Raw genomic sequence first — 20,517 nt, forward strand, 5'->3', positions numbered from 1 at the left:
AAACACCGATCGCCTGGTCAAACTTTTGAGAATTGAGGTCATAATTTCAAAACAACTCACTCTCAAATAATTTGCTCTCCAATAATTTGCTGCCCTTCAGAGGCCTTTTCCTGCCTGCTCCTCAGTCACCGAGATAAGGTGAGAAACTAAGGAACTGCCTTGGGTGCAATTATAGGAATCTACTCCTTAGCAAGACTGAAATACTGCAGAGTTAAAGTAATGAAGATGAAGCTTTCTTATTTAAATAGCCTTATGATTCACCAGGCTTCATTAATTCTGATATGTTCCTGCATAATGTTTTCAATTTTTATTATTCATACCCATCCGATTTTATTTTTATTTTATTATTCATACCAATCTGATTTTATTTTTATTTTATCGAACCTGGGCTGTCTGCATGTTAGGCAGTTGTATTAACCTCTAGACCACAGGCTCTGTCTCACTTTTGCCAGCTGTGTTAGGGAGGGAAGAAACAGGGGAGGAGTTATCTAGAATGCTGTATGTTACACCCTGTTGCCCAAATATGGGAGAGAGAAATCTTTTGCTTTGTATCAGCTCAAACTAGAGCCATCCACAGGCAGCAGTCACAACTGTGACATCATATACATTTCTAAAATTTGGATTGCTAGCAAAGAATTAAGGGAGAACTGGAATAGCTATTTCGAACTCTTTAGCTCTTTTCAACCAGACATACCCTTCTGAGATTCGAACCTGGGCTGTCTGCATGTTAGGTGTATTAACCTCTAGACCACAGGCTCTGTCTCACTTTTGCCAGCTGTGTTAGCTATTCCAGTTCTCCCTTAATTCTTTGCTAGCAATCCAAATTTTAGAAATGTATATGATGTCACAGTTGTGACTGCTGCCTGTGGATGGCTCTAGTTTGAGCTGATACAAGGCAAAAGATTTCTCTCTCCCATATTTGGGCAACAGGGTGTAACATACAGCATTCTATATATATATATATATATATATATATATATATATATATATATATATATATATATATATATATATATATATATATAAAATTTGTGTGAAAAAGCTTGAAAGCATGGTTTGAGTCTGCCCTCTACTGGAGACTTTTTTAACTATAACATAGATCTGTTTTATTTGCTATTGTATACTACCCAGAAGCCCATTCCCATTGTTCTACATAATATAGCTCCAATCTAAGATTGTATAAATATTTATAAACACTTGTATATTCCTGTCTTAAGATAGCTGATTCGCTACAAGAAACATGAAATATATTTATTTCTTGCTCTTCCAATTTTTTTAAATTGTTAAAGTATACTCCATTTTACTATTTTAAAAATGAGATTTATTCAGAACACCATTTACTAGTAAAATAAGGAAACTATCCCTTTCATAGGGTTATTACTAATTTATAATAGAATGTCAGTAATTAAAATAAAGAATTAAAAAATCCTTTCTTTCTTTCTTACTCTCTAGCTTTTATGAAAATGAAAGAGAACATGGAACATTTGGAAACTTCAGCAGCTGCACAGCTTTCAAATGGTGCTAGATATATGACACATGTAACCCAACTATATGAGCTATACCAGTTGATAGTATGTTTCTGGGTATAGTTCAAGATAGGGTTGTCCTCTTTAAAGCCATATATGGCTTGGGATTTACCTGAGGGATTGTCTTTTTCCAAGAGTCTCTACCAATACAATTCAATCCAGATTAGGCGTGTTGAACATACTGTCAGGCAAAGAAGTTTAAATGGCAGAAACTAGAAGATGGGCCTTCTCTGCTGTAGCTCCTGCTTTGTGAAACTTTCTACCCTTGGAAATTAGTATGACCTCCATTCTGTTGGCCTTTTGAAAGACTCTAAAAATTTAACTATGTACCCAGGTCTGGAATGTCTTAAGGGCCCCATTTCTTGCCTTTACTATTAGTTGGCTAATTATCTTGGCTACTGTATTTATTTTCTTGATGTTTTTACTATTCTATAGTTTTAAATTGTTTTAATTGTTTTATCATTTTAGAATCGTTAAGTCACTCAGAATCACTTGGTGGATATGGGCAGCTATAGAGAATGAATGAATGAATGAATGAATCAATCAATCAAAAACTTTTGCATGCTGCAAAAGAATATCAGACATGTATTAACAACTGTTTTGCAGTTAGCAGAATGGCAGCACTGGAACTGGCAGTGTTAGCAGTGACACTTTCAGAAATCCAGAGTGTCTTTTAGTGGCAGGGGCAATATATTTATTAATTTTTTAAAAATGCTGATGTGCTGCACAAGGCTTCCTGGCTGGGCACATGCATCCTATTATGTCATGCAAGCATGATTTAACAAACAATTCTAGTAGAATCTTTTTTTAATTGCAGCATGAGGTTCTTATTCTTTTCAAAACCTTGCAAACGGAGTAAATTGGTTAAATAAATGGAATTATTTTTATTTATCCACATTTGTAACTTAAGCTTTTTTAGACATCCCAAGAAAAGTAGGTTGCACAGGATCATCTTTGTATACACAGAGGCACATGTAATGAGGTAGGATAAAGGCAAGTTGCAGAGGACACTGAACTTTTAGCATTTCAAAAAACAACACAATTAGATAAGCCAGAAGTAAAATATCAAAATGTCAAGTGTATAACCCCAATGAATACCTTACAAGCTAGTCTTTGAATGATTCAATAAAAATATGCTGATTTATTTTCTCTTATTCTGGAATAACATATTGATTTTTGAGATTGTTTGTATATTATAGGAACTAAATATAAGAAACCATGACTGGTTTGCAGAAATCTCAGCTTCAAAAGCAGTGCCAAAGAAGGTGCTCTAGCTTCAAAAACATACATTAGTTATAGCCAAATATAAAATATCTAAGTATAATTTTCAAACTATCTTATGCAGCTTATTTTGCACTTAACAATTTACAATGCTTTAAACAAAACATATTGGTAACTAAAAGCAAATCCAAAATACAAACCAATATAATATAGAAATTCTATTTACTCTTATAGTTTATACCAGACCAATGCTTGTGCCATTTTGTTTTAGATCAATTATTTAGTATTTATTTATAGGAGAGAAATGTAAAGTAATATTTGGTGTAGGTAAATTAGTACATAAATTGAATTTCTTTATAATCTAATTCTGTTAATTTACTATTGTAGTAGCTTGCCACTTTCTCAAGAAGTCTGATATAGCCAGAATTCAGTTGAGAAAATAGATGTTTTGGAGCATTATTAGGAAAGGAAGTTATCAACCATTCCAATACAGTGAGGTACATTAGCTGAAGTAGAAGTTTAGTATGCTTATTGCAAATTACTCTTGGTTATAACAAGCAATGATTCTTTTCTAATATGTTATTGCTGTGGATAATATGGCTGTTGTGGATAAGGGTATCCAGGTTGCTGTGGTCCTGGATAAGGAGCTTGTCCAGGATTTTGGTACCCAGGAGATGGTGTATATGGAAGATTGTATTGGCCATACATATAAGGATTATAACCCAATGGCAAAGGCATCTGGCAATATCTGTGAAAACAAAACAAAAAAGCATATTTTATTATAATGAAGAAATTTCCATGCTTTGACTTATCCCAAAAACCTTAGAGGATGCAGAAATAATCTTCATTTCATAAAGCTATTAAATTAAACACTCAACAATCTACACATAAAAGTATCTAATCTAATCATCATGCAAGAACTAGCAAATAAACCTCTATTACCAAACTTAGCAATAAAAGATCCTAACAAATTGTCTTACGTTAATCAAAACAATCTGCAGATAAGGAAAAATATAATTTAAACATTTTCATATGGATTTTTACAAGTACAAGTAGTCTTCAACTTACAACCATAGTGGAGCTTGCCAATTACAGTTGTGATCATTGTAAAACAGATCATCACATGGCCAACTTAATTTTTTTGCAGCGGTCATTAAGCAAACCCATTGTTTACTATTGGCAATTATTTTTGTCAAAAACTGGACACAACATAAATGTTATAAATCATAGTTAAGTGACAGCAGGACACTGCAAACAGACATAAATCCGGAACAGCTGCCGAAAGCCAAAACATCATCATATGACTATGGGGGGGGGGGAGGAAGAATACCATTAGAACTTCAGAACCAGGTCATAAGTACCTTTTGGGGATTTGATGTAACTTCAACCAGTCACTTAAGAGTAACTGAGAACTACCTGTACTTTATTTCTGGCTTAGGTCAGCCCTTAAACAAGATATTGTAAATTACTAAGCCAAACATGCAAGAAAAGTTTGATGCCAGCAAGAGGCATCAAAACGTCCATGATGGTGACCGGCAATTTGTAGCTCTGTAATAAAGGCTTTAGGAAACATGCCTAAAAGTTCTTTGAAGTGCTTCATTAGTCGGAACCCTGACACACATGAGATCTGCATGCTATATTCTGAATCATTCTCACTTTTTTAACAATACAGATAGTGAGAGGGAAATATGTCATGAAAAATAAAAAGATATTATTAGCCTATTATTCATAACTCATAATTTGCATAAACATTTATGTAAATCATTTTTTGAAATCTTAAATATCATCTAAGATTAACAGCAGATTGAACTGGTGAATTGATAATCACAAATTTCTGAACCTCATGATCACCTTGCTTAATGACCTTGACCCTGCTCTCCTTGATGTAGTTAAATGGCCACATAGGTTATTAAGTGAAGTACAGGATACTTCAGGAGATGGGGAGGCCATGAGAGGCCTAGTGCAGACTCAGGCCAAGCCCCGAGTCTCCCAAGATCTTCCTCTCCCACAAGCCTTGGGCCTGCTTTCCATTCCAATTGGGCAAAAACACCTTCCCCACCTCCACTCACTGATAACATCTACAAAGCTCTCATTAGAAAAGGAGGGCAGGCTTGTCCCTGGGCCATGGGGCTTCTTTATGGAAGTTGGCCCCATTTTCAAAGCAGAAAGTCAGAAAATGGTGTCCACTTCTCAGACAGGCCCACACAATCCAGGGACAGAGCACCTGCTCTACTTCCCTAATGTAACCTCTGAACCATTCTAGCCCATAACCAGTAACAGGAGTGGGAAGTAGGCATCCGACCTGGTAGGATGAGAAGCAGACCCAAAGCCTGTGGAGACCCAGCAAAGGGAAAGCAAAGCCAAGATCTAGCAGGATGGGAAAAGAGGGAAATAACCTGGGGGAAAGCTCTTTGTAACATCCCTACAGTCAGTCATAAGGGTGAATCAGCATGAGGGTAGTAATTTTGAAACCAGATCGTAAGTATCTTTGGGAGCATCCGGTCATAACTTCAAAAAGTCACTAAGAAATCAGGCATAAGTTGAACATCACCTGTATTGCTTTAGAACTTTAGAATTCATAGAACAGTGGTGGCGAACCTATGGCATGGGTGCCAGAGGCGGCACTCGGAGCTCTTTCTGTGGGCACAAGTGTCGTTGCCCCAGCCTCACCTCTCTCCCCCCTCCCCCTGGCATACTCCTCTCCAGCAGTCCCCCTGAAAGAGAGTCGCCCCTGAGCGTGGCCCACACGGAGCAGCGCAGCCAAGGACATGGCAGCCAGGCAGCGTAGACAAGACTCTGACCTCACACCTCATCATGCACAGTTGATGCTGCAGGGCGCGGGCAGAGGGCTTGACCGCCATAGCGCTGCTGGACTGCCTGGGTGATCTGTGGCGAGCCCTGGAGTCGGTGAGTGGCCCTGCAGGCATGCAGTGTGAGGGATGGGGGGGGGCAGAGTGGGGGGGGCAGTATTTGGGCACTCGGTCTCTAAAAGGTTTGCCATTACTGTCATAGAATCTTAAGAGAAAATATCTGGCAGGAAATATGAAAAAGAATACAGATCATCATCAACTTATGACCACATTTGAATCCAAAATTTCTGTTGCTAAACAAGGCAGTTGTTAAGTGAATTTTTTTTCCATTTTACGACCTTTCTTGCCACAGTTGTTAAGTGAATCATTGCACTTGTTAAATTAGTAACAAAGTTGTTAAGTGAATCTGGTTTCCCTATTGACTTTGCTTTCAAAAGGTCACAAAAAGGGGATCACATGACCCTGGCACAGTGCAACTATCATCAATATGAGTCAATTGCCAAGCACCCGAATCTTGAACATGTGACCATGGGGATGCTGCAGCAGTTGTGTGAAAATCAGTCAAAAGTCACTTTTTACAGTGCCACTGTAACACTGGTCTCTAAACAAATTGTTTTAAGTCAAGGACTACTTGTACTGGATTCTTTTTAAGAAATGCTTATCAATGAGCATATTGTGCTACAGGTCCCATTTATTTTCCTCAAAACATTTTTTTTCTTTTCTTATATTTTCCCAGACCAGATTCCACTTTTATTTCTCAGATAATTGGTTGCCAGAGGAATTAATCCACTGGCTTATTTCTCAAGCCTGATGTGGTGGGCTGGGAAAGAGTCCCTTTGATAGAACTCAGTGTCCTGGTGCCTTAACACTAAACCAAACTGGTTCTTTCTTCCAAACTATTATTGGAACTAAAACTAAGTTCAGAAGTGTCTTAATTCTATATGTTAGCAGTCCCAAGTGAACAAATAAGAAATATGATCAGATGTACTGATTCTGCTTTATTGTAAGGCTACATTAACAGAATCTTGCAAGTCTGAAATTTCCCAGGTGCCATTTTTAACCACCTGATCAATTAGAGGAAAAGTTTCTTCCACTGACTGTTAATCAACTGGGGGCTCCTCCATCTCTCGTCTTATTATTTCCCAGGCATGTATCTACCCCTTGTCCCCCAAGATCATTCATACATTCCATTACAATATGACATTAATTAGTTCACATCTTTGCAAACTTACCCAGGATATCCTGGATAAGTTGGATAAGGTGGGCCCTGGGCTTGTGAAAGTGCTACATTAGTTGCAGAACCCACAGGAGCAGCTGATATCCCAGTGATTGCTGAACCAGGAGCAGTGACAACAGGTGCTGTAGAAATTGCTGGTGGAGGAGGACGTGCTGGTGGCTGTGGTTTACTAGACTAAACAACAAAATTACATATAATCTAAGATAGAAGTACAATTCTATTTTTTATATTTTGTATTTATGGCAATCAGTCTTGAAAGTCTGACTAAAAACACAAACAACATTATGTAATTGCCACACAATGAGATAAATGTATTTAAATCAATGCCTTTTAAATATACAAAATAAGACTTTCTTAAATTACTTATTTAAATCAAGTTTGCCATAGATGGTCTTCATCTTTCTGATCTTTCTTATCTAACTAGTAAATCTGACAAAATATATTTATAACTGAAAGCAATGTATAGCACCACAAAATAAATTATATTAAATTGTAAATACAGTAGCACTACAAAATTATACATAATATTCACAATCTCTATCAAGCTGTTGCTATAATGGCAATATTAAGATTATCCATTTCACTGTTTCTGTGTTCTATTAATCATCCTTTCTCTTTTCCTTGGTCCACCTCTGCCATCAACACATAACCAGAGAACAATTTTATGTAGCCTAGAATTTTGTTAGAAAAACCAAAACTCAAATCTCAAAATTATCACTATCAAGAAGACTGGAATAGTTTTCAAGTGCTATTCTGATTAGAGAGAAACATGGTATTATTTTTCCTTCTTTTTTCTCTCTCTCATCTACCAGGGCTATGAATAGGTTCTTTTTCATCCATTCTTTGCACTGCAATTTTGCAATATACAGTATTCAGTATATAAGGCTGCTGTTTCAATTTACTGAATTTATTGAAACAGAGAAAGCACAAAACAATAACTTTACTGTTGATCTACTTACCACATTGGTTCGGGGAGCTGGAGTTGGAGTAGAGGATGCAGAGGGCTTGTTTCCCCCAGTTTGATATGCAGGCACAGAAGGAAAAGAAGGAGCACTGGGTTCTCTGGCAATGCTCTGCTGCAAATCTCTTAAAAGAAAAACATAATAAAAATGGAAATTGAACATGGAGAATTAGAACATTACTTTAGCCTACTATAGAACACCTGGTGTGTATTTTGTATTGAGATCTTGGTTCACTCCAAGTCATATCCTAATTAAATTCATCTTCATTTGGATATATTAGTCAGATGTTAGCAGCTGGTCCAATGAAAAAATGTACAAAAGAGATGGTTTGCATCCATTAAAGAAAGGGACTGAGTTACTTGGCTATAAATTCACAAATTTTCTGGAGGAATATTTAAACTAAACAGTGGGGACAGGGAGCTAACTGATACAGAACATCCCTGTCCCCAGCAATCTAAAAATTATAAGGCTATCAGTGCATGTAACATAGATGTGTGTGTGGACAAGAACATCAACCTTGGTGTCAAGCAAAATCAAGTTCTTAATAGCGAGTGCCACACAAGGTGCACTAACCAAATAGGTAGTAAGACATTAGGGGAACTCAGGCACCACACAGGTTATGTAGGAAGTAAACACAGGGTCGGTCATAAAGGACTCAAATGTCTATACACCAATGCTCAGAGTTTGAACAGCAAACAGGGTAAACTAGAAATTCAGGTTAATGAGGGCAGATATGATATTGTTGCCATTACAGAAACACGGTGGGATGAAACCCACAAATGGAAACCCACAGCTAGAGGGATTTAAATTATTTAAAAGAAACAGACCAAATAAAAGAGGAGGTGGAGTTGCTGTCTACATAAGAAATAACTACATCTCTACAGAAATAGAGCACAACAATGATGAAAACTGTCCTGAATGCATATGGGTAAATATAAAAGTGGGGGGGGGAAACGATATTGCCATAGGTGTATACCACAGGTCGGCAACCTGAGGCTCTGGAGCCGCATGCGGCTCTTTGAGCCTCCCCCTGTGGCTCCCAGCCTCCTCTGCCTTTGCAGAGAGAGACAGAGACAGAGAGAGGCAATTGCACTTCCCTGCTTCTCTCTCTCTCTCTCTCTCTCTCTCTCTGTGTGTGTGTGTGTGTGTGTGTCTGGGTGTGTGTGTGTGTGTGTGTGTGTGTGTGTGTGTGTGTGTGTGTGTGTGTAAAAGAGAGTGCACTCACAGTGTTCTCCAAGGAGCTGAAAAGCTTTCTGGGCGGAGCTCCTCCCTTTGCTGCGTCTCTGAAGGAAGCAGGAAGCAGGAAGGGCAGGAGAGAGCTAGCTAGCCCAGCTAGGCTGACTCAGGAATTCTGGGAGTTGAAGTCCATGAGTCATAAAAGAGACGAGGTTGCCTACCCCAGAGGTTGTTGGACAACAGCTTGAAGCTTGCCAGGTGAGCAGCAGATAGGAGGGGGGGAGGAGAAAGAGAGAGAGAGAGAAAGAGAGAGAGAGGGAGAGAGAGAGAGTGGGGGAAGAGGAGTGGCAGACCAAGGGGAGATAGAGAGGGAGGGAGAGAGAGACCCTTTTGACATCTAAAATGAAGATAACACTGCATATATCCTTTTTTTACCTGTGAGTGTATGTAATTTTATTCTCTTAAAGCATTCTCTTGGTGATCATTGTTTTAATAGTACAGATATTCCCAAGAGTCATATTTTTACTTTTATTTTTAATGTGTATATGTGTGTGTGTGTGTCTATCTGTGTGTGTGTGTGTGTGTGTGTGTGTGTGTGTATATACACATATACACATACACATACACACACACACATACACATACACACACCTATAATAAAGGTAAAAAAGGATATATGCAGTGTTATCTTCATTTTAGATATCAAAAGGGTTTTGCGGCTCCCAGTGTTTTGTTTTTGGTGGGAAACGGGTCCAAGTGGCTCTTTGAGTGTTTTGGGTTGCCTACCCCTGGTGTATACTATAGGCCACCCAACCAAACACAGGATATAGATGAACTTTTTGCTAGTCAGCTAACTAATGTAGGAAGCACATCACAATAGTAATAGGGGACTTTAACTACCCTGACATCAACTGGGAGACAAACTCTGCACCAAGTGGAAGATCAAACAGATTCCTGACAAACCTAGCAGACAACTTGGTCTCCCAAAAAGTAGAGAAGGGAAGTAGGGATTAGCCATTTTGGATCTAATTCTCACTAACAGATATGAAATGATAGAAGGTATTGAAGCCATAGGAACCTTGGGAGGAAGTGATCATGCAATATTGGAATTCAACATTATGGAATCACAAGCAATAGAACACAGTCAAACTAGAGTCTTGGACTTCAAGAGAGCTAATTTCAATAAACTTAGAGAGGGTTTGGGAAGGATTCCATGGATGAGAATCCTCAAGGGGAAAACAACTCAAGAGGCTTGGGAAATTTTGAAAAGTGAGATAATAAAGGCCCAGTCTTGCACAATACCAACAAAAAGAAAGAATAACAGCTGTCAAAAGAAACAGATGGCTGCATAAAGAACTCTCTGATAAATTGAAAGATAAAAAGGACAAGTATAGAAAGTGGAAAGAGGGACACATAACTAAGTCAGAATATCAGCAAATGGCAAGTTATTAAATATAAGCAAACTGGTAAATCACAAAATATGGGAGAAATTTGTAGAAGCTTACTTCAGAAGTTCATCTCTTTCTGTTTTGCGTGCAAACACAATGTCACTGCATTTGTTTTGGAATTTCAAAAGGATTTCAGTCAATTCATTATAGAACTAGAACGAAAAAAAATAATGCATATATTCATATATACACCACACACACACACACATAGATATACATAGGTAGAAATTTATTTTAATGACAGAAAAAATATATTAGTGAAAACACCAATGGAAAACATTTTATATAATTGTATTTTTATCAATCTATGAAATAAATACTTCAATGGAATAAAATACCAAGTAAGTCTGCAAAATAATCCATCTGAAAAATAACCAAATAAAATGGTTCAATTGTTTAATTAAAATGAAGTATGTGTTATATGGAAGCTCTTTCAGATATTACCTCATACCATGCAGAGTGTTTTAAATTTAGTTGGAATTTTAACTGGCCATGGTAGACAGAATAAATCATGGTATGTAATATTTGTCATATTATCTGAAGTAATAGTTATCTTGAGGTTGTTGTAAGCATTTCTCTACATCATTCATTAACCATACTATAATTTTAATAGATACTGAACCATCATATCTTCTTTTTTTAGCTGTATTACATTCCCAAAGAGCCTTAAATTGAGTCCTAAAATGAATGTGACTCGGATCCAATGACATAAAAGGAAGAAAAATAAAAGTTTCAAATAAAGCCATAAAAGAAACCCTATATATATTTATTGAAAATTTTTAAAAATTTTTACAAATAAGGAGAAAAAAAAAAAACAATCCTACCCAACCACCCCAACCCTCTCACTCCATCCCCCCCACCTTCCCAGAGCTGAATATAGGCTTGATTAAAATTTCTAAAAATCTTTAAAAAATTAAAAAAATATAAACCATTAATATATCTAAATACATTACCTAAGCTTATAAGATAATTAACAGATATTAAAAAAAAGAAAAAAAATTATTTAAAAAGAAAGAGAATAAAAGAGAAAAGAAAGAAGAAAAGATATATATATAAAAAAAGAAGTAAAATAAGATGAGATAAAAATAAAAAATATAAGGAAAGAGAAGAAAAAAAATACAATCTATAAAATATTAAAATTTATATATAGGTTATTGAAAAACTAAGTAATATTTTTTTACATCCAACTTATGTTGTATAAAATCTATCCATTTTTCCCATACCGCAAAAAACTTCTCTTGCGATTGATCCTTTAAAAAAGCCGAAATCTTTGCCATTTCCGCCAAATAAGAAACTTTAAAAAACCATTCTTGCAAGGTAGGTAAAGATTCCTTCTTCCAGTATTGCCCTACTAACAACCTTGCGGCTATGATTAAATTTAACATCAGTATAACCTCCTTAACATCACAATCAGTAACAATACCCAACAAAAACAATTGTGGGGTAAATTTTACCCTCCTTCTAAAAATTCTTTGAATATTCCACCATATCTTAATCCAAAAAGCTTTTATTTTTACACGACCACCAAATATGATAATAAGTAGCATCCAAACAACCACATCTCCAACATTTAGGCTGTAAGTCAGGATACATACGAGACATTTTTTGTGGATCAAGGTGCCATCTATAAAACATTTTGTAAAAATTCTCCCTTAAGTTCTGGGCTTGTGTAAATTTAACATTCCTCACCCAGATGGTTTCCCAAGTGTCTAGTAGAACTGGTTCACCAAAATTTTGTGCCCATTTAATCATACATTCTTTAATTAGTTCTGGTTCTGAATCCAGTTCTACTAGCACCCCATAGATTCTCTTAATATGAGTTCGTCTTTGGTCTTTTACTTGTTTAAAAAGATTTTCATCTTCTCTAAGCAAACCCATATTGCGATCTATCTTCCATCTATCCACTATTTGTCTATACTGAAACCATGAATATGTAATATTTTCATATGCTAAATCTTCCAAAGATTTTAAGTGCCAATTTTTACCATCCTATCTGAGTAATTGTGCATAAGAAACACTATCCATCTTAACTCCTCTCCTTATCCCCTCTTTCGCATGCCAAGGTATAGCCCATAATGGTATTTTAAAATCACTTTTATAATATTTCCTCCAAACCCGAAGTAAAGAAATCCTTATAATATGAGATTTAAAAACCCGGTCAATTTTTTTATTAAAAATTAAATAGGCATGCCATCCAAAAAGTAAATCCCAACCCTCCAAGTGGAGTATTTCTACATTTGTTAAATTAACCCAGTCACTAAGTAATGTTAAAGCCACAGCATCATAATACAATTTCAAATTCGGTACCTTGAGTCCACCTCTCTCACGAATATCTTGCATAATTTTAAGCTTTACTCTTGGTTTTTTCCCTGCCCAAATAAATTTATTGATACCTTTCTGCCATTCATTTAAGTTAACCTCCCCTTTTTATATATTGAAGGTTGAAAAATCCTTGAGAAAAAGAGAAGCTTATAATTACTTGGCAAACATTCCAGAGAAGAAAAAGCTATACTCCATGAATACAAGCTGGAAAAAGTGACTTAAACTTAAATGAGTCAATTGGAATTAGAAAGGATTTTTATTGGTTCAATATCTGTAATTTAAGTTAAAGTTAAAGAAAAAGATGTACTAGTTTAAAGAAAAGCTTAGAGTTTTAAAAAGTATGTGTGTATATATATACATATAAAAAATAAGAAAAAAATATTCGATAAGGGTATCTTGGAGGGAGTAATTTTTAATAGTGAATTTTAAAGCATGCATGTTAAGTGGAAGTTTAAAAATGATGTATTAGAAATGTTTTTAAAGAAAAGTTTAGTGTTTTAAAACAGATGAAAAAAATATTTTCGCTTTAAGATTAAAGAATCTGAAAGAATACAGTGAATCTTGTTAATATATATGGTGATAGCTTATAAATATTATAAGTACAAATAGAAATACATATTTCCACAGCAAGGAAGATAAAGCAGAAATGGTTAAATTGATTGTTTTATTCAAATAGGAGAACAAATTTAATTATGTTTTTTATTGGGATATCACTTCTGGATTTTGTGCTTATAATAAAAAAATGAAATATTGATTTTGGTTTTGCAGGTTAGATAGATTTGTTGTTATAGAAATGGCTAGTTATATACTAATGTATAGAAGTAAAAAGTTGAGGCTGGAATGTAATCTTGTACTGTGCTAAAAAGAATTGAAAGTCAACACTTTTTTTCTTTCTTCCCTTGGGCCTCATACTTTCGCCCCCCCCCTTTTTTTCCTTTCCTTAATTACCTATTTTTATTTTTCTTTGTTATATATACACGCACACACACACACACACACACACACACACACACACACAAAAAGTCATTAAATGAGAAAAGAAAGAAAGAAAACAGTTTCTGTCTGTATTATGCTACAAAAATATCCTTTAACATTTTGCAAAATCTGTAATTCAAAACTGGTATTCTTGAAATACATGGTCCATACATTCATTCAAGGACTTTTCCAATTCTTGTATCTATTAAGTTTTTAAAAATCAGAAATAAAACACATCTTCTAAGATGTTATTAGTCTTGTGGACTCTTCTGTAACCATACCTTTGTGCCTTCTTTCAAGTTGGCTGTAAGTTCCACAAAGTTGTCATTAGCTATAGCTAAATTCTTCAGAACCTCTTCTCTTAAATTGGATTCATTATTTGACTGCTTCATCTTAGAAAATTCCTGATGAGAATTCTAAACATGAAAAAAGGACAAGATGTAAGCAATCAAGTTAACAATATTTTGCTCCCTCAATCTGAACATACAGATTCTCTATTGGAATAATAATTGAAGATTACAGTCTCGGTAACAAGCTACATCAGATTATGCCAGATTTTTTGTTCTAAAACACTTTTAAATAATTACCTGAATGCTATTGAGCAGCTCCTCCTGTTTTTTCAGGGTCTCCTGTACTTTATGAGTAAGACCACCATAAAGATTATCCAACTCTGTGACAGATATGGCTTCTTCATTTAAAGCACCATCCTGCGCTAGTGCTGTTAGGAATTTAGATGTCATGTCAAAGTTTACTGATTTGAGATCATTCTCAAGTTGTTCTCTCTGCTTTTTTACTTCATCCAGACTAGCTAGCAACGATTTTAGGATATTAACTACCTAATAAAAGGAAATAAATTAGAAATAAAATTAGAAATAGTTTTTCATATTAATACTTTTATTACATCAATATTGCTTAAGAATATGACAGCATGTTGAGCCTAAATACAGTTCAAATTAAAATCTTGGAAGTTCTTATATACATCTTAAATGAAACCAAGATTAAAACTGCTGAATTTCAGAAATAGATTTATTCTGCATGAAAACAGAGAATTTTATATGAACATCTGTTGTGCCATCTCTTTCTAAATAGAACTGCTTTACACAATTTTTCGAAGTTGTTTAGGTGCTTTTTAGTAACAAGAGAAAATTTCAATGCATGAGCTGTCTAAAATACTTTTGTATGATGATACACAAATAGTTGGTTAAATAAATAACTCATCCTCAAACATGAAAAGCCAATTGTATATATCTTTACCATAAAAATAATGCCTGACTATAATCAGAGGCAATTACAAGATGAAAAACTTGAGTAAACAGAACCAGTGTGATGTCGGGCAACCAGTTTGATGTCTAAGTTCAAGTCCCTATTGTAAGTCTCAAAAGCTTACTGGAAAGTAGCTTTGGGACAGTCACTTTCTCTCACACCAGTATTACCTCACAGGATTGTTTTTTAGGGGGAGGGGAGGGATGCTACATGTGCAACCCTGAGAGTTGAATAAAAGGCAAGATATAAAGCTAATAAATAAAGAACATCTGCATTAGATATTGTGCGTGTGCACGTGTGTGCATTCCTCTAGGTCACTGTTGACTCCTGGTTACACATTACAAAATCATTATGAGATGAATCTATCAAAGCAGTACTTCTAAACTGTTCCGATATTTAAAATTCATTTTTAATAAATCAATCTACTGTAAATCAAACAGTGATAATTATGAACCAACCAGAATATCTAACTACTCACTTGTGAGGTTAAAAATACATTAAATATGTGCATGGCTTAGAAACAGAAAAAGGAGCAAGCAAGTGGTGACCATGCAGAGAGACAACGTAGATAAGAGGATCCAGACTGCTGTCTTTTCTTCAGTGGAGTCAATATATAGATATAATAAAAAAGTCATTGTTTAGGTTATATCCTAGTATGATTAGGGGCGAGGAAAGTATGGTATCCAGTTTGTAAAATGGAATTTCAAAGTGTTTCAGCAGGCCATAGTAGAGTCATCCCATAATATTATCAGATGCTATATTTTGGCTGTCACTCTATTATTTATATTGCTTTCTTTACTATACCTACATAACATATAAGGTATATAGCCTAGAGCCTTGCTTTAAACATTTTGCATTTGGCCAAGAATTAGTTTTGCATATGTCTCCAAATGCTTTGATTTCTTATTCAGATTGGAGTTTTCCCACAACAAATGTAACCATTAAAAAATTTCTTTCATACCTCACTCCCTTGTATTGTTTTTGCTGGATTTGCTGATGGAATGGCTGCATTAAGTTCTTGTTCTGATTTACATAACAATGAAATTGTATCTCGATGAGATTGGTACCGTTCCTTAACCTGTTTGTCAGCTTGTACTGCTTTATCCAGTACATTACGATAATTGGTTCCTTCTATAAAAAAAGCCCAAAGAAAAATCTGCAGCTAAAATATGACATCTTACTAATTAGCAATATAAGTGAATTTTTATGCCCTTATCAACTACTTACAACCAAAAAAGCAATATTTTCACAAAGACTTTTTAGTCAGATAAAAGGAAAAATAGCTACAGCATCTTAAAAACTGAATATTTCCCTTTATCAACTTATAACTTAAGGTAATATCTGCTTTATTTCTTCCTATGAGCCTTTTGATACAAAAACGTTGCTATAATTCACCTGCTAAGGAGGAATAAAACATCCATTTCCAGTTTCTGGGAAACTGGTTATGTGAACTGGTTACCAATACTTTGTTAAATTGGTAGTTCCATGAATTTGATTGGGCCAGAGTCAGTAGTAGTATATTCTTCCCAGTGTTGAAAAAAACTGTTTCACATATCCTTGTTGTTGATTTTAAAAGCTTTATTAAATGATGACAGATGTCATCATTTAATAATTATGGATGCCATACTCTACCTTCCACTAGCAGTCATTATAAAGAAACAAAGTTTATATTCAGAATGCTTGCTCAAAAATTAAAATTCTATACTACAAAAAGTGAAATTCCTCTATCACTTGAACGTGTACAAGAACGGTTATTTGAAATCCAAATTTATTTTGAGACATATAACCCAGGTTCTGGGGGGTTGCTCCTATTTTCTAAACCAGCAGTTCTCAACCTGTGGGTCGCAACCCTTTTGGGGGTTGCATGAGCCTTTCACAGAGGTCGCCTAAGACCATCGGAAAACACATATTTCCGATGGTCTTAGGCAGGGCTTGTCAACCATCTTCTCTCCCTCCCCCCTCTGCTCCACCTCACTTGTTTGTGGAAAATATGCTGCTTGGAGGCAGTCTGCAAGAACTCTACCAAATGTGCCCTGCAGGGGGTGCATGAAGAGCGCAGACGCAGAGCAAGGCCCCGCCTTCCCCAGAGACTTATTGTGCAGCAACTGGATCGACTTCTTCTCGTACATGCAGGTCAGCGAAGGGGAGGCAACCGCAGCAACCAACTCCTGAGCCCGTCAGCTGGCAACCCCCGAGCTTGCGCTTGTCAGCTGGGAGGTCTGGCGACAGCTGCCGATCTCCTTTGCCACCCCGCCCGTCCTCAACTCCTCCTCCGCCTATTCATGTCGAGCCCGCCGGGGTTTGACAGGGAGAGAGGGAGGGAAGGAGGAAGGGACTCTTCCTCCTCTCCTCCTTTCAAAGCATGATCTGCTTCCCAAGGGCACTACAATCCTCACAAAAGAGAGGGGGAGAGAAGCAAAGGGGGCGAGAAAGCTCGCAGCGGGCTCGAAGGAGCACCTGTCAGTGCTGGTGACAAGAAATTCCCCACAAACCCAGGGAAGGAGTGGAGAAAAGGAGCCCCCTTTGAGAGGAAACCGCCACCTTCTTCTCCTTGGTTTTGCACTCTTCTGTTCCTCGGCAGCTGAGCTGCCAAGCCTCTCCTGGCTGGAACTTCCTTTCCTTCCCTCCCTCTTGGTCTCTTCCTCCTTCCACCCCTCTCCCATTGTCCCTTCCTTCCTTCCTTCCTTTCCTTCGCCTCCCTTTGTCCCTCCTTCCCTCTGTCTCTCCCCTTGTCCCTTCCTTCCCTCCTTCCTTCCTTCCTTCCTTTCCTTCGCCTCCCTCTTTGTCCCTCCTTCCCTCCCTCTTTCCCCTTGTCCCTTCCGTCCGTCCTTCCTTCCCTCTTGTCCAGGATCGGGGCAAACCTCTACAGCTGATCCGCGCTTTTGCAGAGCAGCCAAGAAGCAGGTCAGCTGTAGCAGCTCTCCTTGGCTCCTGCCCAGCAAACCTGCTCGAGCTTTGGTAGAAAACATGCTGCTTGCTAATTTAGCAGAAGCGCAAATCAGCTGTAGCCCGGCGCTGATCCTGGGGCTTCTGCTAACTTAGCAAGTCACATGTTTTCTGACAAAGCTGAGCAAGTGAGCTGGGTGGAGCTCTCCTCTGCCTCTGGCAGCCTGTCCCCCTCCCCTTGTCCCTTCCTGGACACAGAGGAGGGGAGGAAGAAAGGGACAATGAGAGAGGGAAGAAAGGAAGGAAGGAAGGAAGGAAGGAAGGAAGGAAGGAAGGAAGGAAGGAAGGAAGGAAGGAAGGAACGAACAATGGAAGGGAGGGAAGGAAGGAAGGAAGGGACAGGGAGGGAGGGAGGGAGGGAGGGAGGGAGGGAAGGAAGGAAGGAAGGAAGGAAGGAAGGAAGGAAGGAAGGAAGGAAGGAAGGAAGGAAGGAAGGAAGGGACTAAGAGGGAGGAGAAGGAAAGGAAGGAAAAACGGACAATGGGAAAAAGGGAAGAAGGAAGAAACTAAGGGAGGTGAAAGAAAGGAAGGAAAGAAGGGAGGAAGGGACAATGGGAGAGAGGGAGGGAAGGAGGAAGAGACTAAGAAGGAGGTGAAGGAAAGGAAGGAAAGGAAGGGACAATGGGAGAGAGGGAGGGAAGGAGGAAGAGACTAAGAAGGTGAAGGAAAGAAAGGAAAGAAAGGAGGGACAATACGAAAGAGGGAGGGAAAGAGAAAGAGATTAAGGGAGGTGAAGGAAAGAAGAAAGGAAGGGACAATGGGAGAGAGGGAGGAAAGGAGGAAGAGACTAAGAAGGTGAAGGAAAGGAAGGAAAGAAGGAAGGAAAGGACAAGGGGAGAGAAAGGTGGAAGGGAAGGCTGGCACCCACCCCAGTCTCATTCCAGAGATCCATAGATTTCCCCCCCCCCACAGGCACTCTGCAACCTAAGTGATCAGCTGGCCACGCCCCCTGGCCATTGATCATGTGACCCTGGGACACTGTGAAAATTGTAAGTATGAATCAGTTGTCAAGCATCCGAATGTAAATCACATGACCCTGGGGATGCTGCAACAATCATAAGTGTGAAAAATGATCATAATTCGCTTTTTCAGTGCTGTTATAACTTCAAACAGTCACTAAGCGAATTGCTGTAAGTCGAGGACAACCTATACTTTCCCACTTTTTCCTTTTTTTTTTTTTGGTCAAGTTTTTGATACCCCCCCGGCCAGCTGGATGGGGGGTTGGGGGTCACCACAACATGAGGAACTGTATTAAAGGGTTGCGGCATTAGGAAGGTTGAGAACCACTGTTCTAAACTGTATCTTTCTTCTCATGAAAATAAAACATTTGAGATAGCATAACAGAACTTGAAACAAACAACTTCACCCTCATTTTTCATCTCAAGACCATAATCATCTCAGAATGATAATCCACACTGAGTATTACCTCCATCCAGTTTATAGAAAAACTGGCCAATAGGGTATTAATTTTTAAATAAACATTTTTAAAATCAAATCCCACAAGTTATTGGAAGCACAATATTTTTAAAAATGTGTGCTTGTTAAAATACTGAAAAACTATCAAACAGAATAGTATTGAGAAAAATTAGAATGTTGGCAATTGGAACCCAATGAAAGCGAAGATATTGAATTCATTTATTCTGAGTTGATGTTTTGTTTTTTTTCAAGACCTATTTACACTTGAATTATAAATAATTCCTGGGAATACTAGCGTAAAAATGGGCAATATTTTAAAATTATCTAAGTTTAAATTAATCAACATTATATCAACATTAAAATATTGTAATAATCATTTATTAAGGTAGGTCTTTACTGTCTGTCCTCACATTATGAATACTAAAGTGTCAAAATAAATTAATATCTAGCTCCCTGAAATGTAAACAAAAGCATTAGTATCAATTTATTAGATAAACTAATAATCAATCAATATTTTGTAGTGTTAATATCTATCATCTATATGTTGACTCAATATAATCAATTCAGATTGGAACTGAAACATATCATCTATCAAATTCAAACCTAATGTAAGTTTGTTCCTATTCTGAGACTGTTGCTTCTACTGTGCTCTTACCCATCTGTTTCAATGTTGTGGCAATATATTTAGGGATAAAAATCAGCATAGAAAGAGATTCATGCCAATTTCTATGTAGTAAGCAACCTAGTATAAAGATCAAATACACAATAATATATTACCTGCCCTCAAAGACTTGTATAAATCATTTGATGGTGTTCTTTGCCAACGTTCCTTGAATTTGTTTTTCAAGTCATTGTCTGTTGCTTCTTCTTCATCCAATATCCTTAGTGACTTTCATTGTTTTTTTAAAAAAAAACAATTAAAATAATTTTAGTTCATATTTTAATGGGAAGTTGACAGAATTTTGGCTTAAATTATCTCCCTTTAAGAGTTATGACTTAAGCTGGTGACTTAACAAAGAATTAAACTTAAAACCTAAATAATGTATCTAAATTAAATACCATGCTTTGCAATTATATCAGCCAAGTGTCATTTGAACAATAAAATATCACTGCTAATACTTCTTAAACTGGTTCCTTTCCTATTATATAAACATTGCAATTCCCATCAATTAAATTAGAAACATTTAACTAGTAAAATGTGAAAATTTACCTTTT

The 20,517-nt window shown here is 36.9% G+C and overlaps 1 protein-coding gene across 3 annotated transcripts in view; it reads right to left on the reverse strand.

The window, feature by feature from the left end:
- Positions 1-2,386: 2,386 nt before the first annotated feature.
- LOC120305291 (programmed cell death 6 interacting protein) overlaps positions 2,387-20,517 on the reverse strand; it is a 34,414-nt gene continuing 16,283 nt past the window's right edge. For all 3 annotated transcript variants that reach the window (XM_039336915.1, XM_039336916.1, XM_039336917.1), the window contains exons 11-18: positions 20,080-20,191; positions 15,902-16,071; positions 14,265-14,513; positions 13,959-14,093; positions 10,438-10,532; positions 7,754-7,880; positions 6,790-6,968; positions 2,387-3,495 (exon numbers count right to left, since the gene is read on the reverse strand). In XM_039336915.1, the coding sequence (XP_039192849.1) occupies positions 3,327-3,495; positions 6,790-6,968; positions 7,754-7,880; positions 10,438-10,532; positions 13,959-14,093; positions 14,265-14,513; positions 15,902-16,071; positions 20,080-20,191 (1,236 nt within the window). In that variant the 3' untranslated portion in view covers positions 2,387-3,326. The remainder of the gene's footprint in view (positions 3,496-6,789; positions 6,969-7,753; positions 7,881-10,437; positions 10,533-13,958; positions 14,094-14,264; positions 14,514-15,901; positions 16,072-20,079; positions 20,192-20,517) is intronic.

Source organism: Crotalus tigris, unplaced genomic scaffold (assembly GCF_016545835.1).
Source record: "Crotalus tigris isolate CLP2741 ecotype Arizona unplaced genomic scaffold, ASM1654583v1 scf7180000017666.379230911805:20528666, whole genome shotgun sequence".
Taxonomy (NCBI): Eukaryota; Metazoa; Chordata; class Lepidosauria; order Squamata; family Viperidae; genus Crotalus; species Crotalus tigris.